The 19990-nt window shown below is 40.8% G+C and overlaps 1 protein-coding gene across 2 annotated transcripts; it reads right to left on the bottom strand.

Moving 5' to 3' along the window:
- Nucleotides 1-709: 709 nt before the first annotated feature.
- Nucleotides 710-2149, bottom strand: LOC111921373 (multiple organellar RNA editing factor 7, mitochondrial). Of its 2 annotated transcripts, none has more exons than XM_023916927.3 (4): nt 1763-2144; nt 1541-1638; nt 1377-1442; nt 710-967 (listed from the first exon to the last, which is right to left on the bottom strand). In XM_023916927.3, the coding sequence occupies exons 1-4, from the start codon at nt 2044-2046 to the stop codon at nt 825-827; spliced, it is 591 nt and encodes a 196-aa protein (XP_023772695.1). In that variant the 5' UTR covers nt 2047-2144; the 3' UTR covers nt 710-824. The 2 variants fall into 2 exon arrangements, with proteins under 2 accessions (XP_023772695.1, XP_023772696.1); XM_023916928.3 differs by having other exon boundaries at nt 884-967; nt 1377-1459; nt 1763-2149.
- Nucleotides 2150-19990: the final 17841 nt, after the last annotated feature.

Genomic DNA, 19990 nt, shown 5'->3' on the forward strand with positions numbered 1-19990 from the left:
GGCCTCCTTACCCTTAGCTAAAGGGCTAGAGTCTGCATAAATCTTACCTCCTCCTACACAATTTTGATCGTATTTTTGTTATTGTATAGTCGTTATCCACCTCCGACATGATTCATCTTTGTCAGGTTTTGTCTTTCTATCACGTCTTTCTTTCTTACTACGTCTAGAGTTTACATTCATCTTTTTTTTTTTTTTTTAAAAAAAATTGTTTTTCACTAAGATTATATTCTTTTTATCCACATTATGGCAACATTTGTATGGTTTTGAGGTTCTGTTTACAGGAGTTTGAGTTTGGCAATTGTCACTCCTATTTAGGTTGTAAATTTGTAATGAACTTAAGCCAACTAAAGAAAACAAGTTTTCCTCTTCTTTTCTATCTTGTTGGTGTTCGTTTGAGCTAAATTCGAGAAAAAAAAAATCAAAAATTTGAGCTAAATTAAGGATACAACAAATCGACAATTTTTTCTCTGTATCGGCACATTAGGTTATTTGCTGACTTTGAACTTGAATTAACATTTTACTATTTTGTTAGTTTTATGGATAATGGCGTATCATGGTATTTCCTATACTAGTTTAAGGTAATTTTTCAAATTGTGATATGTGAAATAGACTCATAACAGATTGGTGATGTATGATAATGGGAAGACATACCCCATAAATCATGCCTTCATCAAGGCTAGATATCCCCACATGGATATAGTCTCAAATCTTGAATCAAATCCATTACATTATTGAAACTAAATTTATACAACTCCCATAACATGCATCAAACTTCCATCAAATACACTCACCCTATGTATTTTTGAAACATGAAATGAAAAAGATCAGTTGCTATCTATCTTTTGTTCTTTCCTTCTAGATCTCCTTCCGCTTCTCCTCCTAAATCCATTGTTGCTTTCATCTTTTACCCAATCCTCATGGAACATTTCATCATAAGGAACAACATGTCCATCAATAAATGGTTCTCCTGTGGAGCAGAAAACTGATTTTTAACATTGTATCACATCTCAAATAGTTCTTAATATAAGTGCATTCAGATGATGCTGTGTTATTAAAGATAAAATGTATACAAATGCTGGTTGTATATCGTATGAAACACTTTCAAAGTACATATCATATTGGAGAAATTCAACCCCACAATGAGTTTGACATCTCTGAGAAACAATACAATCCACAGAATGAAGCAAACAAAATTTGAAATGACTTGTATTCAAGCAATTGTGACTCCCTTTACCTTCTCCAAAGATTGAGAAATACATCAACTGTATAAAGTTGAAGAATCAAAGTGACAGATAACTGATGCTTGTTTGCAATGCCTAAGAATGTAACAGCTATAAAAAATCTTAATGAAACTTGAGGCAGAACAATCTACATACCTCCATAATCATCTTTGCCATGACAGATATGAGAATCAGGCAAAACCCATCTAACATTGGGCATGGCTGCGAAGAACAGTAAGCTTCAGTGATAAAGCATATAAATATCAGAAACAATAAACGGTATCAGAACTTAGTAAAAAGAAGACGATTCAGAATGTTACATTTGATACTACTAATCACATTGTCATCGATTTTGCAACCAAATGCATAGTAATACTTTGTAGAAACCGAGTATATTGACCTCTTCGCTTCTTCCTCACTGTAAATCCATTCAATTTATGAAACAAAAGCAAGTCGGGGTCAATTTAGCATCGTCTTACAAATTCTGTCCGCATAAACTACACTTTTTCTTTTTATTAGAAATGTAATCAGTTATCACATACCTACCCAATGCGGAAGCTAGGGTTTGTATATAACGTTCGACAATTTGATGTCGGGATGGGTAGCTTATCGGAGGATCCATAACCACAAGCCAGTGCTTGTAATCACAGCCATCGATCGGTGCTACAGCACGATCCAACTCCAGGCCCCGAATTTGAGGAGGCGCGCCCGAGGTTGATGAACGGCGACTGGTTGGAGGAGTGGGGATGATCGGTGCAGCGGACGTGACACGGTCAAAGTACTGAGTAATGGAAGTCAGCGGAAGTCTGATGAAGCTCCGTCGCATCGTGAACGTGAATACACCAGAGCTGCACTACCTGTCTGCTGACGTCCGAAACATAGGGACCACTTTTCTCAAACGGTCCAGCAAACCCTATTTGAATGAAGTAATTTTTTTCCGTACAAACAAAAATTATGTTTTATAGATAGTTTATATTTAAGACAAGTTTTAAATTTTTAATGTGTAATTGGAAAAAGTCAAAATATTTGAGATTGTGTATTGGAAATCAACCGAAGGCTGCTGGGTCTCCGACTTTGGGATGGACGGACAATTCTCTGTGAGACTGTTACGAGAAAGGATCGAAATGACGAGTCACATGGTCTGTGATGGACCGTTAGATTGGTGTAAAGTGATACCCATTAAGATCTTATGATTTATCTGGAGAGCGAAGTTGTGTAGAATTCCATCATCAGTCGCGTTAAAATCAAAGGGAGTTCCTATTCTATCGACTATGTGTGGTTCTTGTAACTTAGATGAGGAGACGAGCGATCATATCCTTCTTTTATGTCCTTTGGCAAAAGCTGTCATGGATTCGATTCTTTCTTGGTACGAAATCTCACATGATGGATTTGACTTAGTAAAGGATATGTTACTTTTCATATATCAGCGGTCTAAGTGCAAAAAGAAAAGAAGTATGTTGAATGTGATTTTATGTGGGGTTTTGTGGTGTATATGGAAAGACAGAAATCAAAAGGTTTTCAAAAGAATTCCCTTTGTACCAGCAAATACGTTGGAGAAGATAAAAACAATAACCTTCATATGGTGTAAACATACAGGTTCCTTTCAAAACATGGACCGAAGAGTTTGGAATCTCGGTCCTTTTCTTTGTTTGTAATCTTGTTTTTGTCTTTTGTTTTGCTTTGTACTTTTCCCTTGTATCGTTTTGATGTGAGGTGTTTTTTATTTTAATACATTTGTCGTTTCTAAAAAAAAAAATATTGCTATGGGCACAAATTTTTTGTAGAAGTATCGTTCTAGCCCATTTAATGAGTTTCATGGTTAATTTTTTTGCAAAATCAATTCTAAAAAGTTTAAATTTGGTCCCTAAGGTTTGCAAAAAATTACACCACATGATTTTTTAACATTATTTTTCGTTTTTTGTATACTTTATTATTTTCCGGGTTTTTTTATAAATATATATACATTTTTTATTTTCTTATATATATATATATATATATATATATATATATATATATATATATATATATATACACACTTTAATTATTTTTTTTTTTAACTTTATTTTTCAACAATTTGACTTTTTTTACCTTTTGTTTCTATTTTTTTTAGTGTATATATAGAGTATATTAGAGTTTTTTTTTTTCATTTTTCTTTTCGTATTATATTTTTTATTTTTTTCTTCTTTTTACTTTTCTTATTTGTTTTCTAATTATTTGTTTTTTTTTTTGTATTTTTAACTTTTTATTGAACTTTTTCAAAAAATGTTAAATGTATTAATATATTAGAGGGGTTATTGTTACTGTAGCCTAACAAACTTTAGTATATTGGTTTAAATGGTCCCTCGTGACTTTTTTTTTTTTTTTTTGCATTTGAAGGGCACAAACTTGTATTTTTTGGTTTTAAAAGATCCTTTTGGAAAATTTGAAGGGGTCATCCGGTGACACCCATCCTAATCAGAAGGTTTAGATGTCAACTCAATTGCCACGTGTAACACCTAATGTAATGCGTTCTTTAGAACTCAAATCCGATCAAATCCCTTATCGTCTTTCATCTTTACCTGCACCGATGTTGTCTTATCCGACTCCCGCCTCTTTCTTCTCCGGCTCCGACGGTGGCCCAGATGTTGACTCCGGTAGAGATAAACCTAAGCCGCTCGACGTTGTTTCTGTATGTACTCTAATCATTTGTCTATATTTTTCAATCTTTTATGTCAAATTTATAGGGGGTTTTGTGTTCTTAAAATCCCTTTTCACTGATTGCTAGCTGATATATTTCGAGACCATCTTATCTTCTTTAAAAACTCTGGAAAAGTTGCAGTTATGGCTTCCGAAGAAGATGATGCTCATGTATATTTGCATGGTTATTCACACCCTGTTTGTGATCATCGGTATCCCAATCACAAACTTGAGGGGCATATCGAGATTTAAACATGTCATTGAAAAGTTCAATGAATCTCAAAAGATCTAGGAGTTTTCAATACATTTAAAACTTAATTCTCTTTTGTTTTTCATGGTGGAAATTAGTGAATCGTCATTCCCTTACCTTCAAATTATTTGTTGTTTAGATTACGTCATCCCTCTTCTAAATTGCAAATAATGTTGTTGGATCCTAGCCCTAACTTCTCATTTTGGTGTTTAATTGGGGATGCTTATCTAATCAAACTTTGTCTCTTTTCCTTTTCAGATGTCGAACTTGAACAACAACGCTTTCAGCTCATTCTCACTCATGAATTTGTGTGGGAGGGTGATCTTCGACGGAAACAATTTTAATGATTGGAACCGTAACATAAAAATGGTCACCAGTACGAGGACAAGGAGTATGTCCTTGACAAGGAGCTGAAAGAGGTGGACATGAACACTGCCACTCCCGAAGAGATCGCTGCCTTTGAGGCCCATGAGAGTGATGCCACGAAAGTCCATTGCATCATGCTAGAGACCATGCCTGCTGAAATCCAAAAGTCCTACGAGGACTTCTATCCCTACGAAATGCATCAGGACATGGTTGAAATGTATCACCAAAGTGCGAGGCAGGAGAGGTACGAGATCATCACTTCGATGATCATGACCAAGATGAGAGACGGAGAGTATGTCACTGCTCATCTGCAAAAGATGCAGAGGTATGTTGACCGTCTGCTGAAGTTAAATGTTAACTTCGATGAAGAGCTAGCGATTGACATCATCCTTCATTCACTGCCACCCTGCTTCAACCAGTTTCGCATGACCTACCATATGAACAAAGAGGAGGTCACGTTGAGAAAGCTTCAAGGTCTGTTGAGGACTGCTGAGAGAAACCTCAAGGACAAGTCCGTTGCACAAACTCCTACTCCTACTGCTACCCTCGTCTTGGCAATTGGGCAAGGAAAGGGTAAGAAGAGAAAGGCTCCCTCAAAGATCCACCATAAGGGAAAGTCACATGATGGCACCTCTTCTAGTGGAACCAAGTCCGATTCTGCTAAACCCAACTCCAACCCAAGGAGGCAGAGTGCCGCCACTGCCACGAAATAGGGCATTAGAAACGAAGCTGCCCGAAATATCTACAAGATATCAAGGATGGAAAGATCAAGCCGTCCTACACAGGTATTTACACTATTAAATCTAATGATTCATCACATGCTATTTCTTGGGTACTTGATACAGGATGTGGTTTTCACATTTGTTCTGATTTGCAGGGCCTAAGAAGAAATAGGGATGTGGAGCATGGGAAGATAAACTTGATCATAGGGAACAGAAGACCATCGCCTGTCACCAAGATAAGAGTTTACTCTTTAGTGCTTAGTAGTGGATTATGATTAGATTTAAATAATTGTTGTTATTCGCTAGATATGGCAAGAAACATCATTTTTTTCATGGTTTGTATAGACAAGTTTTTAGATATTCATTTGACAATGAAAAGGATTCTATTAATGCTTATCTTAATGGTGTTTTCTATTTTGAAGCATTTCCTTGTAATGGAATATATGAAACTGTGATGGTTGTAGACAACTTAGGAAATGATGTGTTGTATATCGAATCTTCTAATAATTTGGACAAATCATGCTTGTGGCATTGTCGTCTTAGACATGTCAACAAGAAGCGAATAGCCCAACTCCAAAAGGATGGAGTGTTGGAGTCATTCGACCTTAGGGACGATAAGGTGCGCGAGTCTTGTTTGCTTGGAAAGATGACCAAGTCACCCTTTACTTGTAACGCCTGTGTTTCTGGGCTTGTCATTAATGTTGATGCAATAGTCTAGGTTAACCTTTGTAACCCGTTTTGAAATAATAGAAGTGTATTATTTGAATATTATGTGTTTTGTGCTTAACTATGTGACTTAATTGAATTAAGTATGAAAATAAGCGTCAAAATGAAATATTAGATAAAGCCGATATCTATGGATTATGTTGTAGTAGTTGAAACGAGGTTTCCGAATATATAAAGAATGCTGAAATCCGAGTTATAACAAAGAAGTTATGATTTGTCGAAGTTTCGCGACAGAACCGGCACGACGCTGAATGACGTAAAAAGTGAATTTATGATGGAGGAATATTTAGCCTTAGTGATCTAAACCAAGGTCGTAGAGTTCGTTAAACCGAGAATGTGCATAAAAAGAATGCCCAGATATGACTTCGTATGAGGAAATTATGATTTTTCTAAGTTTCAACTTAGCAGTATGCAACCCGAAGTTTGATTACGAGATCGAGTGATTTCTAGCCGAAACAATCTAAACGAGAATCGAAGATCTCGTTATTAGTAGTGCAACGATAAAAAGACAGATGAAAACGGACGTCAGATGAAGAAGTTATGAATTTATAACGGAGTTTTCCTGTCCCGGTCTACTAAAAATAATATAATAAAAATAAATCGAAATCAGTCGATGGAGTCTAAACAAAAGTTGTAGAGCATAGTCTCACCTACGCGTGGATATAAAGAACGTCGAAAACGGAGTTCGTATGAGGAAGATATGAATTTCTGAAGTTTTTAAATAATTAATCTTTAAATCGGATAGATATCCGAAGGAGTCATTGATCTTATCCGAAGTACGCCCAGCGTACCCCGGTGCATGAACCGCCTCGGACTCGAGTGCCTCGCATTCGTAAGCAGTGAAGAATTCGAGCTACACCCAGTGTAGCTGAGCATTACACCCAGCGTAATGCGAGGGTTCAGGCCCTATATAAAGGGTGTGAGGGCAGCCGGCCTTCTTGCTCCTTTTCTCTTCTCTCTCTCCCGTTTTACCTCGTTTTTCGTGCAAGAAATATCCCGAAGCCCCGGTATTAATCCTGAGCCCCGAAGTAAGTCCCGAAGCCCCGAAGATCCCAAGAAGTGCAATTCCTGAGCCGAAGCTCTGCCTGCGAGAAGCCAATTTTTGTGAATATCTTCCAGATCTACTGAAGAATACTACTTCTACAAGTCGTAGTGTTGTCCGATCATCTTCTGATCAAGTGAGTGTGTAGTTACTTTCTTCTAACGCATAATTATGAAGTATTTTATATGAAATACGTGTTATGTGTATATTTTGTTGTTATATGTTTGAATGTATATTCACTTTCTTCTATCTCATAGATATGATTTATTCTCTATGAAATACGTGTTATGTGTATGTATCTCATCTTTTGTTTGGAATATGTATTGAATGAGAATGCTATACATGTTTTAAACAATGTATAAATATAAATATAAATATATATATATTATCTACTAATATGTTGGGTAGAACATAGCTAGATAGTTTATGTGTGATAAATAGATGAGAGGCCTCGATGTTGTTGTTGTTGATCTAGTTATCCAGTGGAGTATGGACGACGACCACATACTCTTTCTAGACAGTCCTGTGGAACGCTAGCAGGCTCATAACCTGTAGGTGTTTGTGAACGATGTGTTCATCAGTGTAATCTATCCCCCTGATGGTTGCCTTTAGGACATCTATTGTTGAGGAAACCCCTTTGCAGTAATGTCTGTCCCGATGAAAATCCTAGATTAGGTCCATGGTAATAGATGTTGTTTTAGGGACGTAAAGTGAGGATAATGGGAATGAGTAATCGGGTTATTGTTGGTTGGTGAAATTAAATATAATTATTTATTGTGGGTTGAAAACCCTATATTCTCACCAGGCTCCCAAGCCTGACCTACTCAGTTTTGTTGTATTACAGGTAGTGGCGCGAGAGCATAAGTTGGACGACTTATCAAGATCTTTTGATATTAGACCAGTTGTTATATGTAACTATTGTATGGTCTATCTTTTATTGTTTATGTTTTTGGTTTGTTTATCGGAACATGACATCCCGAATATTGTTATATAATGAAAATGCATCTCTTGATGAAATGCTTTGATAAACTTTATTTTATCATGTAACGACCGAAAAATTCCAACCAATTTAAACTTTTCAAAAACAACCTGATTTCATTAAATTATTACAAATAGGTTTTCAATACAATTAATTTAGAGTATTCCCAGAATCACATCACATCATAAATATGAGGAGCGGTACGATCATGCCTTCGCCTTGCCACGGTCTCCTGAAGAACCTGAAAAACATTAAACCACAACTGTAAGCCCGAAAGCTTAGTGAGATATCCCCAAAATACCAACCACACATACGCCCTTCCAGGCCACGACCTTCCGGTCCAAATCATAATGCCTTCCGGCCCATAACATAGTGCCTTCCGGCCCATAACATAGTGCCTTCTGACCCATAACATGCCCATAACATAGTGCCTTCCGGCCCATAACATACCCATAACATAGTGCCTTCCGGCCCATAACATAGTGCACATAAACATACAATCATATAACAATTCACAATCAACAAGCCGATCTAACAGATCACATAATATATCATCATCCTAAACAGGATACCGACCTAACTGGTCACTAGCATAGCATCACCCTACATATCAGGATACCGACCTCAACCAGGTCTCTAACATATACCATCCTAGCTTCCAGGATGCAAACATATCAAAGCAATAACATAACAACAAATACCCGGATCTCAATCCGCTAAAGGGCCGGCCTTGGTGCCTTAGACCCTGTTGATATAGTGAGGATAACTCACCTTGCACTGCCGAAACTCTGAACTGAAGAAGCAGATTCCCGAATCACCGCCTCACCGAAAATCCCGAACTAGCCAACATAGCACAAATAATCATTAGGCTAAGCACAATACTCTTTCAAGGGTAAATTGACCATTTTACCCTTAACTCAATCCGGCCCAACACTAGGTAAGCTCCCAAGCCCACCAATGGCCCAAAGTCCAAAAGTCCGAAGCAAAGCCCACTATTGGCCCAATTTACTAAATTGGGCCCACCTCACCAAATGGGCCTAGACCCATGATCCATAACAACCAATGGGCCCACAATACTCTATCCATAATGTCCAGTCACGGCCCAAAATCCAGCAGCCCAATAATAGCCCAATCCTTAAGGCCCAAAATGAAAAACCCACCAGAGGGAGTACGCTGGGTGTACCCTCCCTGGTACGCTGGGCGTACACGCTGAATCGCGACTGAGGATCGGGGCACTGACCCGCTACGCGGGGCGTACTACCATGTTACGCGGGGCGTAACTTCGCTACTCATTAAGTCTTCATAACTTCGTAATGGCTTAAGCTCTCAAGTCCAAACTCCAGATCCCTAGGCCAAATATGCCTAAGATTCATAAAGTCTCAAACTTTATCACTTGGGACGTCCATAAAGCTCTTAATCCAAGGTCTTAATCCATTAAGGCCTACATATCTCACACATGGAACAACCACAGCCCTTGGGACCTCATTTTTCTCACTCAAGACCTCTCCAAGGGTTTGAAAGGACAGATAATCTTGACCAACACAAAACATGCATCAAGATGAGGACTTTTGGGACAAGAATGATGCCAAAACTTCACAACACATAGATCTATGCAAAATAATTGACAAGCAAGAAGCTTTATACCTCAAATAAGCTCCAAAAGATGATATCTTTCCAGATCTACAAGTTCCAGCCACTCCACTCCTTCTTTGACAACTTCCACTTTCTTCTTCTAGCCTCTCCTTTGCCAAAACAAGCTTTTCAAGGCCAAACACACCCAACAATGGAGGTGGAATGGCTATCTAGGGTTTCTGAGGTTAAGGGAGAGCTTATGGAGGCTAGGGTATGAACCAACATGTTCCTTATATAGAGGCTGACCCTAATTTTAGGGTTTTAGAACTCTGAGAGTACGTTGGGCGTACCTCCAGTACGCTGGGCGTACTCAACCTTGCACGCGCGTCCACTTACGCCCTTACGCTGGGTGTAATCCCAGCTTACGCTGGGCGTACTCGGCGAGTCCCCAAATTTCATACTTAACCCTCATTTTCCACTTTTCCCACAAAATGACCAAAATACCTTTCCCTTCAATCCCGGGAACTCATAATTAAGTACTCTTAGGAACGGGGCGTTACAATTCTCCCCCACTTAAATTAGGCTTCGCCCTCGAAGCCTTTGGCATCCCTACTCCAGAACTTCTCTCGCCACGCACCACCTGTCATTAACCAAACCAGGTTCCTCAAGACGCAATCATCAAATCCCGAAATTCACTTTCTCCTTTCTAGCGGTGTCCTGACCACCGCCTCAAGCCGGCCACCGGCTTTACCCTATGATAACCACACCTATCAGGCTCCCCACTTATCAACCGAATACCACTCCATGGCACTTTTCTTGATCCTGATCACAACAATCACTTGACTCTTACGAGCTAGATATAGCACTGAACCACCGGGTTCCCGATCCGAGTCCCACTCTATCCATCTCATGCTGACAGAATGACACATTCTTTAACCTCAGAGTAACTCCCATGAGTTCTCCTCTTGTAATCGCATGCACATGCTGAACTAGCCCTAGCACTCTCGGGTTGGGAAAACCCGTCACACTGACGACACCTCCGAACATCCCCCAGGATGAACCACCACTACACATACAATTCCTTGATCAGAACCAAACTGGGAGTCCAAGACTCCATCCCTACATCCCTTCTGAGCCTCTTGGCTCTACACCCGCAGAATTCCTTCCGCGACCTCAGCAGACATCCAAACTGGATGTGATCCCATACCATTGCCACAACCACGCTGCTCAATGACCATAATTGGACCACCCCAATTATAACTCTGCACTGCTGCTTTCACTTTCGTGAATTTACACTTCCTCTTGGAGCTACATTTATCTCTCTTTCCTTACCAAGGAAATCCACTTGGCCGCCTTGTCACTACGACAAGTGCCACGGTGTACGCCCAACGCTACACCACTCCTTTATAGCATAACCGCTATCCATGCAACACGCATGCTCTGAATCTGCCCGCAAGGACTCTTGAGTCCATGCACCATCTCCACTAATCAAGATCAATACCCGGGGCCAGACCTTCTAATGCTAACACATCACAACATACTCAATCCATTCCTTGAACCGGTCTAACAACACCTGCAGAGTCTTCAGCATGACTGGACCGCCTTACCAGGCCTTCAGCCAATCTGGACCACTCTCAGAACCTTCAGCCAATCTGGACCGCTCTCTAGAGCCTTCAGTCTGGCTGGACCATCCCCCGAGCCTTCGGCCTGACTGGTACGCCTACCGGCCTTCAGTCTATCCGGACCGCTCAACTAGCATTCATCATTCCGAGTTATCTCTCTGGGAAATCCTCCCATGCATACTGTTCTAGCCCTCTAGGGGTTCCGAACTCTATCTCCATCATACATACTCGATCCCGGCCTGATCCCAGTTCCTCCACAATCGAATGCCCTAGGTCTGTATCCTGCCCCACACGCCTGTCACTTACTCATACCAGCCTATACTCCGGACTGACAGAACCACTGTTGAACCCCAAGCAGCTAAACAACCTCTCATGCCCATCGACCTTCCGGAGAATTTCTAATTCTCCCCCACTTAGGGCACTGACTATCAACCACCGGTCGCTATCACCGACCTCCCAAAACAACCCTGCACAAAACCAACACTTACACGCGGACTGATTCCCACTAGCACTAGCAACCTTCACAGAAAATCACATTTCCACCTTGATCATCCCGCTCGAAAGGAACTCAATCTTCAGCTAACCACTCCTCAGACTGCAGATGCTACCCGGCATTCAGACCAACGCCAGATTTCCACTAATAACCCTCAAGAATGATAACCAACGAAATCCCAAACACTAACCCATAACCATACCAAACCCTCAAGGAACAACGAATACCATACCGAAAACCACACAATGAGACTAGCAGATAACAATACTCCACAATAATCATAAGATAATCAAGACATCAAGAAAGAAACATACCCGCAACTACATCCAGCACTGCTCTGACCTCCTCTGCTGTAAGCTGAAAAGCACGGCCCTAAGCCGTTGGGGGCTCCGCTCCACCCTGACCTCCACCCGTGGTCCTCAAAGTGGCCGGTGCTGGAGCCTGCACCGGTTCTGCAGCAAGCTGTGGACAGTTGACCCTCAAGTGCCCAACCTGATGACAATGATAACAAATCCTCAAATCCCGAACCGACGCTGACTGCCGACAATCCCTCGCATAGTGCCCCTCCTTTCCGCACTTGCGGCATGCACCACCGGAGCTACAAACTCCGGTGTGACTCCTCCCACACTTCCCACAAGTGTGGCTACTCAGATCTCCCACCCTAGAATCAACGGTCTTGGACCGTTTCGGCGTTGGCTACGACTGCACCGGAGCCTGCCTCAGCTCACGCAACTGCAACTCAATCTCTAACTCACGCCGCTTGGCGGCCTCCTGCAACTCCAACAAGGTCTCGCACCTCTGCGTCGACACAAACTGTCTTATATCCCTCTTGAGCATGCTCAGATATTGAGACGTCTGAACCTGCTCCGAAATGAACTCAGGGAAGAACATCGCCCTCTCAGTGAACATCCTGGTGATCTCAGTCACCGACTTTGAACCCCATTTTAGCTCAAGGAACTCCTGAGCCAATCTCTCCCTCTCAACCCGCAGAACATAACGAGTGCTGAACATTTCTCTGAACTGATCCCATGAAACCGCAGCCCTCTGCGCATCCGAATATGACCCCGTGGTCAATCTCCACCAATCCTTCGCCCCGAGCCTCAACAGGTTCAGAGCACACCTCACCCTCTGATTAGCAGGGCATGAACACGTGAGGAAACACCCATCCACGTCCGACAACCATCTCATAGCAACGATCGGGTCCTGAACTCCATCAAAGGTAGGAGGCTTCGTATTATCGAAGTCCTGATACAGAAAACCCCGACCAGCTCCTCCCCCTACCGCTGCTACAGCCGATGTAGCCGCCGCGGCAGCCGTCTCTGTGAGCGCTGCATAACGCTCATCAAAATACTCAACCATGGCGGTGTTGATCGACCCAAACAGTTCCGGCAACCCAGCCCGGAACAACGCAACAACCTCATCATGCAGGATCTCGTGAATCCTCGCATCCAACTCGCACGTGCTCATCTGACCAATAACCTCAGGTGGTACTGACCCGCCCGAAACTCCCTCTCCTGCTCCAGATCCTGACCCGGATCCACTCCCAGCATGCCTCAAAATCTCCATACTGAATAACACCACAAAATCTTAGACACTTCCCACTAACCCGGGAACCAACTCTCAACCCAACCCTAGAGGTCATGGTTTCCCTGATACGCGTATGGGTCCTGTGCTTTCAGTAGTACGGGCCCATACTACCTTCCACACCTACCCATATTTGTATGAAGTACTACCATAACACCCTAGTGAAAACATACAAAACAAGCGCCCAACCCTCACTACTAGAGGAACACTGGAAATCTCCCACAAGGAAACCCTAGGCTAACAGGCATCATAAATCAGGCAACATTATCATGAAATCCTGAAGATCCCTAGCCTAGTACTAGCATGCTGTTCTATCAAAGCTCAAAAACAAATATAATGTATGGTATTTTGGGGTTACTTACTGGCCCCGACTGATCGTACCCCCGCGTCCTCCTTTACTTATTTTGAAAACCATTTTAAATTCTCTTTTGAAAACCCTCCTCGATTTGAGACTGGAGTCACACGAGTGTTCCTCCAATTCACTCAAACCAAGGCTCTGATACCAACTTGTAACGACCGAAAAATTCCAACCAATTTAAACTTTTCAAAAACAACCCGATTTCATTAAATTATTACAAATAGGTTTTCAATACAATTAATTTAGAGTATTCCCAGAATCACATCACAACATAAATATGAGGAGCGGTACGATCACGCCTTCGCCTTGCCACGGTCTCCTGAAGAACCTGAAAACATTAAACCACAACTGTAAGCTCGAAAGCTTAGTGAGATATCCCCAAAATACCAACCACACATATGCCCTTCCAGGCCACGACCTTCCGGTCCAAATCATAATGCCTTCCGGCCCATAACATAGTGCCTTCCGACCCATAACATGCCCATAACATAGTGCCTTCCGGCCCATAACATGCCCATAACATAGTGCCTTCCGGCCCATAACATAGTGCACATAAACATACAATCATATAACAATTCTCAATCAACAAGCCGATCTAACAGATCACATAATATATCATCATCCTAAACAGGATACCGACCTAACTGGTCACTAGCATAGCATCACCCTACATATCAGGATACCGACCTCAACCAGGTCTCTAACATATACCATCCTAGCTTCCAGGATGCAAACATATCAAAGCAATAACATAACAACAAATACCCGGATCTCAATCCGATAAAGGGTCGGCCTTGGTACCTTAGACCCTGTTGATATAGTGAGGATAACTCACCTTGCACTGCCGAAACTCTGAACTGAAGAAGCAGATTCCCGAATCACCGCCTCATCGAAAATCCCAAACTAGCCAACGTAGCACAAATAATCATTAGGCTAAGCACAATACTCTTTCAAGGGTAAATTGACCATTTTACCCTTAACTCAATCCGACCCAACACTAGGTAAGCTCCCAAACCCACTAATGGCCCAAAGTCCAAAAGTCCAAAGCAAAGCCCACTATTGGCCCAATTTACTAAATTGGGCCCACCTCACCAAATGGGCCTAGACCCATGATCCATAACAACTAATGGGCCCACAATACTCTATCCATAATATCCAGTCACGGCCTAAAATCCAGCAGCCCAATAATAGCCCAATCATGTTTGAACCGTTAGCCTTGCGGTCACTACCGCCGAGAGGATCACACTTGATCATGTTTGAACTGTTAGGATGAAGCACTAGTGCTTGTCCCCGAGTAGAATCCATATCCGGTCTCTTTACATCACCATATCTTTTTGCGATTTTCTTAGGATTTTAGAGAAGTCTTTTAGTTCGCATGTGGACATTTTCATTATTTTTGAAAAAAAAAATTCACAAATTTGAAAAGGAGCTTACATTATATCTTTATGCTCCACACATGGTCATTTTCTCGCTTAGACCATTCAGATTATAGTACTACCCTTTCGGTTCCACTTACACACTTTAGGAACCAAATTTTGAGTCAAAGGGTTGTTATTACATTACCTTCAAGTATAACAAAAAAAAAAAAAAAAAAAAAAAAAAAAAAAAGGGCAGGCAAATTCCCAGCTGCAGAAATCTGAGAAGGGTGGCCGGTTCAATTATTGAACTAAATCTTCCAACATTGTGGTCACCCGACGTTTGATATTCATTTATTTAGGTATGTTTTAGTGTATATAGATCGAGTTGTTTTTCGCAAATTGGTGATGTTAGGGAGACTGTCGAGTCGGATACTACGGGAGGTTTGGGCCAACACCAAGTGAACCGATTCCTACAACGGTGCCCGAGCGATTAAACCTAGTTACACATGAGAGAAACCGACAAACGTGAGATCAGAGTGTACACTTAAAGAAGAGCTCCACCCGAGCCCATCCAACTGCTTTCTCCCTACTACAGATATTCTTCATTGTATGCATGCTCCATTGAGGCTGCGACTGCTCATCCCTCCTTACTCACCTAAAGGAGTTATCCTGGCTGTGGTTTATGGTACCATTGTCATCGGATGAAAAATTCGTGAGGTAATAGCAAGATCAATTCTGACCATGTTGACTAACGGTGATCAGGTTCTGCGGCTCTATCCATTCTTTTTATTTTCTCTAGGATAGTTCATCCCAAGTTCATTTTAGTCTTGTCTTACTTGAGGACAAGTAAGGTTTAAGCTTGGGGTGATTTGATAGTTAGTTTTGTTTACTTCTTTTTATAGTTTATTTTAGCATATTTCATTCATAATTTAGATAATTTCCATGCATATTTTCCATTTTGTTATTTTATGACTATTTCGGGTGCTTTCGAATCTTGTGAGCATAATTGCAGGTTTTCGGGTCTAGTGGAGCGGGAGTGTTCGGGAGTATGGGAAGCGATGAGATTTGATAGGCAAAAAAAAAAGATGTTAGGCTTGGTGATTGTGGAGATGGTGCATGGAGCGAGCTTGATGGTTATTTGAAGGTTTGGAGAGAAATAAACTTTAAATTTGCAAAATACGGGCATACGTAGATTTTTAATCGGGAGAGTGCACGAGCTTTGGAGGATGTGGAGAGGTCAAATTGGGCTTAAAATGAAGAAAAACTTGAAGAAAATGGGCTAGGAGGTGATTGGATTCGATCTGGGCTAGTGGGATATGCTTTGGAGGCCCAAAATCTCAAAGAAGCCCATGTCAGGCACCACCCGCACAACCCACCCGCGCAGCAGCACGCGGGTCGCGCAGAGCTCTGCAGGGGCATTTTCGGAAATCCATTTGGAGAGCTATTTGAGGAAGGTTGGTGCCCATCTTTTGGAGACTCTTAGACATCCGATTTTTGGAGATTCTCTCTGGAGTTTTGAAGACTTTTGAAGGCCAAGAACACTTGAAGAACATCACATTTTTACCTCTTGATTCTTGCTTAATGTGTGGTACAATTTTCTCTAACTTTGTTTCTTTGGGTTTAGCCATGCTTGGCTAAACTAATCTTGGTTGACTTTTGGTTAATCCTTTGAACTTTTGTTGAATGTTGAAGAATTCATGAACATGTTCTTAAATCTTTATGGGAATGTTTTGTGTTTTAACATCTTATCACTACTTGTATGTTTTAGTTCATGAGTTTAAATATGTTTGTGGTGATTAGTTGGCTAATTTCTTGATTAAGTAAAGGATCTTCAAATTAGCAAGCAACAAATGATTTTTGTGTTGTTATTGCTTCACACAATCATAAAAACATTTCCTCCAACATGGTGGTGAAAGCATTTGACCCCTCTTGGATTTGGTGACTTTTTGGTTCTTAATGCTAGTTGACTTTCACTAATTACATGCTATTTGGAATTAGTGACTTTGACTAAGGAAATTGTTATGAGCTTCTCTAGCCATTTCAACAATTAAGAAAAGTCTAGGTAATCTCAAGCTCCTTGGATTACTATAGCCAAATTAAGGATTTAAATCAAAGTATTGCACCATTGGATTCTAATGATATGTTCATCAAAAGTCAAAGTGAGGAAACTTTAAGTCAACCATCTCTCCCTTATTGATTTTACATCAAACTCTTATTTTTGTTGCATTTGTCTATTTAAATCATAGTTAATTCTAGTTTGTTTCAAGTATTTCAAAACACCAAAACCCCCCATTTTATTTTTATTGTCATTTTACAAGTATTTTTACAAAGAGATTTTTCATAGAGTTATAAATTGAACCAATCTCCGTGGATTCGATCCCTTTACCACAATACACTATTTTAGTGTGTAATATTTAGGGTTATTATTTGTGTTGGCCTCGACAACCACCATGGTACTTATGAAAGGGGTGGGGGTTTATTGGATCTCATACACATTGATGTGTGTGGGCCCTTTAGATCCACCACAAGGGATGTGAACCGCCTCTGTATGACTTTCACCGATGATTATAGCAGATATGGATATATCTACTTAATCAAGCACAAGTCAGAAACCCTTGAAAAGTTCAAAGAGTTTACGTAAGAAGTGGAGAATCAGTTGGGCAGGAAAATCAAGATGCTTCGATCTGATCGAGGTGAAGAGTACCTTAGTCTTGAATTCCACGACTACCTCAAGGAATGCATAATCGTTTCGCAATTGACATCGCCTAGGACACCACAGTTGAATGGTGTAGCTGAGAGGCGTAATCGAACCTTGCTAGACATGGTTCGTTCCTATCTCATTCTGGGGGTATGCCTTAGAGACTGCTGCCTATATCCTTAACTTAGTCCCTACAAAGAAGGTTGCCAAAATACCTCACGAGATGTGGACAGGGAAAGCTCCCTTGTTGGCACATATCAAGGATTGGGTTTGCGAGGCTTTCGTAAGATGAGAGACTCATGGCAAGCTCGAACCTCGTAGTGAGCGGTGTATTTTCATCGGCTATCCGCATAAGTCCTTTGGATATCTCTTCTATACACCGAGTGACAATGTTGTCTTCGTTGCAAGGAGAGGGGTTTTCCGAGAGTGAGAACTCATAAGCCAAGGGGATAGTGGGAGGCAAATCAATCTTGAAGAACTTCAAGAGTCGAGGGATGAAGGAACCTTTGACGCTGACGCTCAACCCGAGGAAGAAACTCCGGTTGAACCGATTGACGATTTCTTACCTCTTATACGTTCCAGTAGAGTTAGTGTTCCACATGTGTTGTATGGTTTTTATATAACAAGTGAGGGTGATACGTTTATTAGTGATAGTACACTAATAAATTTAGATGAGCCTAATAGCTACAAGGAAGCCATGGCAGGCCCAGAGTCTGCAAAATGGAAAGAGGCTATGGACAGCGAGATTCAGTCCATGTATGACAACCAAGTTTGGTATTTTGGTTGACAATGTGCCTGGTTGTAAGATGGTCGGGTGCAAGTGGATCGTTGTCACACCCCGAAACCGAAGGCGGAAACGTTCCGGGGCGGAGGTGACTTCATGTTAAGTATCACAACCAATGTACATAGTAAGCGAAGTAAACGCAAAACATTACATTACATAGAATCATTACATTTGTTTGAAAGTGAAGTTATACAAGTTTTGTAGATACATAAGTTAATCAAAAGTAAGACGTGACTTCCATACGCTCCGTCTTCTACAAAAGAACGCGGGATACTTGTCTAAGGAGAACCTGAGAATACAAGCAGTTTAAAAATCAGCATAAAGCTGGTGAGTTCATAAGCGGTTTTGTTTTCTGAAAATGAGCAAGTTTCCTTTCGGCTTTTTGAAAAAGGTATGAATCCAAGAAAATCCCATATTTTCTTATATGTAAAGTTTAGTTATCCGTTGGTTACACAGTTTGGTTAAGAACAGTTTGTTATCTGATTATTACACATTCTGGTTAAGAACAAGTTCAGTTATCCCAAGAAAAACCCTTATTTTTCCTTAAAAAGTTTATGGTTGGTTATCGAATCTGAATGTCATGTACAAGTATCTACCCTACTTAATGTGTGTGCGTGAAGTTTCCTGAAAGTCGGTTATTCTTGAAAAAGTACATTAGTTTTAACACGTGTATGAAACTAATAAATAAGTATAAAGTTTTCATAATCTTGATTGCAAGTTCCATAACCATACTACAGACTAGATAAGGCTCGGAACGGGGTCCGTATCTTTTATGACTTTTGTCACCCTTGAACCTTTCGGTTCGGCTGTAGCTAGCAGCCAGGTGCGGGGTAGTCAATCCCGTATAGATCTATACACTCATTTCACGCTCTCCCTCCAGGAGATTCTGGTTACAGGGATAGTCCTTCACTCTCGAATCTAGGGGGAGTATTATCAAGGACGTTACTCCAATCTTAAGATTAATGAAATTAAAATAATAAAACAGAACATTCTAATCTATTAGTCCTTCACTCTCGTAACCAGGGGGAGTGTACCAAGGACATATCAAAAGTTCTAAGATTAATGTTATTGGTCCTTTACTCTCGTATCTAGGAGGAGTATTATCAAGGACATAACTCAAATCTTAGGTTTAATGAAATTAAATATAATATTAATACAAAACTTTCTAATTATTAGTCCTTCACTCTCGTATCTAGGGGAGTGTTATCTAGGACTTGTCCTTTTTCATGGTTTGAAAACGAATTTGAAGGCTAAGGATGCTAATCTATGAGTTAGGATAGTTACCTTGACGATTTGAGGCTTGAATTGAGTGATTTTGGGACCTAGAACTTGGATTTGAGGAGAGTGGAAAGGCTTCAAATGAGGCTCACTCTACTTTAAAAATGGATTAAGTTTGAGACACGATGAAATTCTACCCAATACTGACGTTAACCGAGGCTTTTGGTCGTACCCGATTAAGTTGTCGCAACCCGACATGGTCGAAACTAAAATTTTTCTAATTACTAGTTTGGGGTGTTTTCTTATGTATCTAACGTGTTTG

This window comes from Lactuca sativa, chromosome 4 (genome assembly GCF_002870075.4).
Source record: "Lactuca sativa cultivar Salinas chromosome 4, Lsat_Salinas_v11, whole genome shotgun sequence".
Classification (NCBI taxonomy): domain Eukaryota; kingdom Viridiplantae; phylum Streptophyta; class Magnoliopsida; order Asterales; family Asteraceae; genus Lactuca; species Lactuca sativa.

Bases quoted from the DNA above. Each gene is read 5' to 3' on its own strand.
- LOC111921373 (XM_023916927.3), bottom strand. From the start codon at position 2,046: ATGCGACGGAGCTTCATCAGACTTCCGCTGACTTCCATTACTCAGTAC. The intron at 1,639-1,762 runs GTATGTGATAAC...ATGGATTTACAG, and splicing joins CTAGCTTCCGCATTGGGTAG to TGAGGAAGAAGCGAAGAGGT. The intron at 968-1,376 runs GTATGTAGATTG...TCTGCTCCACAG, and splicing joins TGGCAAAGATGATTATGGAG to GAGAACCATTTATTGATGGA.